At 41.0% G+C, this 6,000-nt stretch overlaps 1 protein-coding gene across 1 annotated transcript in view; it reads left to right on the forward strand.

The window, feature by feature from the left end:
• LOC112656803 (aldehyde oxidase) overlaps positions 1-5,108 on the forward strand; it is a 76,054-nt gene extending 70,946 nt beyond the window's left edge. Inside the window, 4 exon segments of the mRNA XM_049106447.1 lie at positions 231-296; positions 2,455-2,643; positions 3,356-3,523; positions 4,450-5,108. Coding sequence (XP_048962404.1) covers positions 231-296; positions 2,455-2,643; positions 3,356-3,523; positions 4,450-4,500 — 474 coding nt within the window. The 3' untranslated portion in view covers positions 4,501-5,108.
• Positions 5,109-6,000: the final 892 nt, after the last annotated feature.

The raw sequence follows: 6,000 nt of genomic DNA on the forward strand, positions 1-6,000 counted from the left end.
AGAAAAAAAGAAATCAGTGCTTAAGCTGGTTGAGTATGTGTATAGCTTTGAAAGTTATACGTGATAGACTTTGTGACACAATAAAATCTTTGTTGATTCTTTCTCCTGAAATATATTGTAGCCCAAAGAAGCATTCTAACCCAAGGGCATCCTGGCAGGAACTGTTTCTGAGTCTTCTCTCCTAAGTCGTATTCATTAAAATAAACATTTTTGCTCTTTTTCATTACTAGAACACCAGAACAGACATTGTCATGGATGTTGGCTGCAGTATAAACCCAGCCCTTGACATAGGCCAGGTATGTGTACCTGCTTTATCTCAGCCCCATTTGTAAAAGCCAAAACTGCTGTGGGGGTCTATAGGGAAAACATTCCATCCGGCTTATTCTTCATCTTTTTTTTCTACTCCTGAAGTCAGAATCTGTCTATTCAGGCCAGCCACAGAACTCAACTCTCTTACTGTCTAAAAAAGGGAAGAAAACAAAGATGTTTGAAGTAGTTTTTGAAGAGACATGCGGTGTGTGATTGAGGAGCTTGCATGAGGCAGAGGAAGCAAGTCTAGAGGTGACAAAATGAGCCCCACACCTCTGGGATTAGAAGTAGACTATCAGCTACGTGTGAAGTCTTGGGCCTACAATGGGGTCTAGCTTGGAGGAGTTTAAGGTCGGGTTGGGATAACATCAAATATCTATGGCAGTAGCCATTAATAGGTAGCCTGTTATGCCCACAGACATTTTTTTAAATGTTATTATTTATTCATGAGAGACATAGAGAGTGAGAGAGAGAAGCAGAGACACAGGCAGAGGGAGAAGCAGGCTCCATGCAGGGAGCCTGACCTGGGACTCGATCCCGGGACTCCAGGATCACACCCTGGGCCAAAGGCAGGCGCCAAACTGCTGAGCCACTGGGGATCCCCTCCGCCCACCCAGACATTTTTTATTTATTTATTTATTTATTTATTTATTTATTTTTATGATAGTCACAGAGAGAGAGAGATAGAGAGAGAGGCAGAGACACAGGCAGAGGGAGAAACAGGCTCCATGCACCGGGAGCCCGACGTGGGATTTGATCCTGGGTCTCCAGGATCGCGCCCTGGGCCAAAGGCAGGCGCCAAACCACTGCGCCACCCAGGGATCCCTTTTAATTTAAATTTGAAATAATTGACAAGATTTAAAAAATCACCAGCTGTCTTACATAATTGTTTAAGTGGCTGGTGTTTCTTGAAAACACAAGAAATTTGCCAACACTGGAGCTGTGTTTCCACAAGGAAGTCTGTTGGCTACCCTTTTAGAGAATCATGCACTGTGATTCTAGGACTCAGGACTCACCTGGAAGCTTCGCTCACTTTCTTTACCTGTCTCCTATATGTGGGCGATTCAGCTTACTACCTTCAGTTCAGAACATAATCTGAGGTTCTCTCCAATCATGACACATGTCATTGGAGAATGGGAAGAATGTATGGGTTGGAGAAGTCAGAGCGGGCTTCAGGGGGACCCTGGGTATGGATGAAGTAGTCAAGGAAGGAACAAGCAAAGGCAAGAAGAGGGTGGAGAACATCCACCTAAAGAAAGACAGGAAATTCAGCATACTTTGTGCTCACAGCTAGTGGGGGGCGGGAGAGGGGGTGACGAAGGTGGTGAATGCCTTTGTCACCTGTGCCAGAGGAATGGCATATGAGGCTGCAGGCAGAGGATGTCAGAAGGCTGGGTTGGGGTTGCTAGAGGTGCCCCAAGGACTGGCGCCTGCCTTAGTAGGTGGAGGTGACATGGCCTGGGTTGTAGTCTAGGCTTCTGGGAATTCTTCGAACATTGTGTTAGAGAAAAATCTCCCCGCAAATAGACACAACAGAGGGTAGAGAATGGGGTAGAGAAAAATACAGCCACAGCAAGGAAATATGCACAGAGGAGACCCAGAAGTCAGAAAGATGTGTGGAAAGACAATTTTACCTGCATGTTGACTTCTAAAATCTGGAGCATTTTAAAGCTGTAGAGGAAGCATAGAGAGCACGCAGTTCATGTAAGAAGAGAGTCCAGAAATGTGAGGCTAACCCCACTCATGAGCAAGGGTGGTGAGGTAAGATGAGGAGAGTCTCAGACTCTGAGAGTCCTGTCACTGTGCTGGGGTCCATAGACAGATCGGCCAGAGGGTTCCTTCTGGCTCATGGACAGAAGAAAGTAGGGCCCTTGGGTCACAGGCTGTTTGAGGCCTCTTCTAGAGCTATACTTTCACTGCCAAATTGAGATTCAAAGTCAAGTTCTTTGACTTTGAACTTTGCACCAAATATGATGTTTAGAAATGCTTTGAGGTAAACTTCTAAGTAAACTTTCAGAGACATCTTCCAGGACATGCTGAAAACCCTCTTACACTATATTTTAAATATTCAAATAAACAGCATGAAGTTGAAATGCTACTGTTGATTGTATTTTCTCATATATGGAAATTCTTTTTTTCTCCCAGATTGAAGGTGTGTTTATTCGAGGCATGGGACTTTATACAATAGAGGAGCTGAATTATTCTCCTCAGGGAGTCCTATACACTCGTGGTCCAAACCAATATAAAATCCCTGCCATCTGTGACATCCCCACAGAGTTGCACATTTCTTTATTGCTTCTGTCTCAAAGCTCAAATACCCTGTATTTATCGAAGGTAAGTTGCGCTTGATAAATAAGTGCAGGCTTACATGATTTGTGATATCTATGCAGGGGGCTGGGGGTGGTTCCTTCATTTCTTGGTTGTTTGGGGTTTTACCAGACTGATAGAAGAAAAAGCCCTATTAAACATGTTAATTATAAATTAACAATGTTACAATTTTAAAAAAATACTTCATATCTTGGAGCCTAGCATGAACTACTATTACCATCAGGTTGTATCTGAGTTTTCATTTTGTAATAATCATCTCATACCTATATCTGCTTTTTCCATTTGGCATCATTTCCTTAGGTAGGAATCCTAAGAATGAGAATACTAGGTTAAAATATTAAATTACTTGTTTAAAAGAAAAGAGTTACATATATAATCGTACTTTATAGGGATGCCTGGGTGGCTTACTTGGTTGGGTATCTGATTCTTGGTTTTGGCTCTGGTCATGATCCCGGGCTCTGGTCATGATCGAGCCCGCCCATAGTGTTCTGTGCTCAGTGGGGAGTCTGCTTAAGGATTCTCTTACTCCGCCCTCCCCCCTCACATGTGTGTGCTTACTCTCTCTCTAAAATAAATCTTTTTAAAAAATAATAATAATATTTTATATATACATCTACACACAGGTTTACCTATAGGTGTACTTATACATATATATACTTATAGATATACATATAGATATAGAGAGAGTCATAATCTGGTTGACTTGTTTCCCTTCGAGGGTCTAGGAGAGTCTGGGATATTCCTGGGATGTTCAGTGTTTTTTGCCATTCATGATGCAGTGAAAGTAGCACAACAGGAGAGAGGCCTGTCTGGACCATTGAAGCTCAATAGTCCACTGACTCCAGAGAAGATTAAGATGGCCTGTGAAGATAAGTTCACAAAAATGGTATGACCTGCCCATATAATTCTGAATTTTTGTCCCCTGTCCTCATGGCCAAATTTTATTAACCCACCATGGTGATTTTCCATGGAAGTAAAGGTAACAGGAATTCTGGGGGCATTTGACCATGGGAAGAGCAGACTGGCCTTTAGATTGGAATTTTTCATCAGCCTGGCCCTGCCTGCCCCACAGCGGGGCTCAGTTCTACACCACTTGAAAATGAAGGTCATCGCTCATTCATCAGTTACATGTTCCTCGGTTTTTTCCCTTCCCAAGACATATTGGTCGGGAATGGGAGGACAGGAACCTAAGACACCCAGGCCAAGAGTATGGGCCATGCCAACAGTCTGTCTCACTCTATCCAATCAGGCACTTGAGAAAGTGCGTGTAATTCCTGATTTGAACTGCAGAGTGGGAAGGGCCCTTTCAGGTCAAACCCCCAAAATAGCTCTTGCATCAACACCCCTGCAGAGCAAACATTTCCACTCTCCTTGTTCACTTTCAAGGATGAGATCTTAATTGTGGGAGAAAGTCATGCCGTTGAACATGACCCCTCTGACTGCATAGGTATTCCTTATATCAGGGGAGAGCCGCCTCCTGTTCCTCCTCACAGTGCTGGCTCTGTGTGGCACCCCTTATAGCTAGCTTTTCCTAAGTCTCCCGTGAATCACCTCTTCACTATGGGGGAACACAAAGAGTAATTGCACTTTTCATTTGTCCCCCTTCGAAGGTGAGATGATGGCTCTTGTAGCTGCCCTGGCCTCTTAATCCCGTCCTGGATTTTTCCACATTTCTCATGCTGTCATTCCAAGACCTCTCCTCATCCTGGTTGCCCTCTGGGTGATGTTTATCTTATTTTATATTACGCTATTTTTCACCTGTCACAAACATTTTCCTAATTGCAAACATCCACAATTGTTCCTTTATTCCAGATTCCAAAAGACAAACCTGGATCCTATGTTCTTTGGAATATACCCATATGAACCGAATGCAGACTTCTGGGGAAATGGGACTCTTCTGACGTAGCAGTCTATCCAATCTTTATGCTTTAAGATTCTAGGGCTAAAAGATAAATGTTCATAGTTTAGAAATCATTTCACAGAGTATTGCTTTTATATGATGCTGATTTTAAATGTTCCATTTGGATGTTGATAGATATGCTTAAGCAATTTAGAAATCATATTTTAAATAGCACAAATACTAACTGGTTTCCTCTAGAATGATATTCTCCATTACTCTGTTCCTTAAATCCATCCAGCTGAATGGAATAGAAGATGATGATTCGTATGTGATTCATATTTGGCTTGTATCCACCAACAGAAATTACACTGTCTAGTGAAAGGCAATTTTCTAAATAATTTTATTAGTAGTGTGAACTGTAAAGTTGTCATTTTCTCATATGTCCCCATCTGCTATCAGCCTCCTTTTATTGTCAGAATGGATCCAGGCACCATATCCAAGTGTCTGTAGGACTAAAGAAAAAAAATGGATAAATTAGAATTCATCAAAACTAAAAACTTTTGTGCTTCAAAAGATACCACAAGAAATTGAAAGACAAACCACAGAATGTTAGAAAATATTTGCAAATCATATATCTAATAAAGATGCAGAATATATTTTAAAAACTCTTACAACCCAGTAATAAAAAGAGAAATAATGCAATTTAAAAATGGACAAAGGAATTAAACACATATTTCCCCAAAGAAGATATGTAAATGGCCAATAAGCACATAAAAAGATGCTCAAAGTCAATAATCATTAAGGAAATGTGAATGAAAACCACAATGGAAACTATTTCATTGCCAATAGGATGGCTATAATCAAAATGATGGATAATAGTAAGTGTTGGTAAGGAGTGTGGTGAAATTGGAACCCTTATCCATTGCTGGAAAAATGAAAATGGTACAAACACTGGAAAAAAATCAGCAGTTCCTCAAAAAGTTAAACATGGAATTACCAAATGACCACTCCTAAGTATGTGCCTGAGAGAATTGAAAACATATGTACATGCAAAAACTTGTACACAAATGTTCATAGGATTATTCATAATAACCCAAAGTGGAAGCAACCCAACTGTATCAACTGATAGCAAAATATAATACACAAAATGTGGTACATCCATATAAAAGAATATTATTCAGCCATACAAAAGAATGAAGTACTGATCTATTCTACAATGTGGATGAACCTTGAGAACATTGTTTAAGTGAAAGTAGGCAGACACCAAAAGCTACATATTGTATAATTCCATCTATATGAAACATCCAGAATAAGCAAATTCATGGGGATAGAAAGTCAATTAGTGATTGCCAGAGGCTGAGTGAAGGGGAGGGGAGGGAATGGGGAGCTGATTGCTAATGGGTACTGGGTTTATTTTGGGGGAGGTGAAAATGTTCTGGAATTAGATAGTAGTGATGGTTGTACACCCCGTGAATATACTGAAAACCACTGAATTGCACATGTTAGAAGACTGGATTTTGGTA

Source organism: Canis lupus, chromosome 37, assembly GCF_003254725.2.
Source record: "Canis lupus dingo isolate Sandy chromosome 37, ASM325472v2, whole genome shotgun sequence".
Classification (NCBI taxonomy): Eukaryota; Metazoa; Chordata; class Mammalia; order Carnivora; family Canidae; genus Canis; species Canis lupus.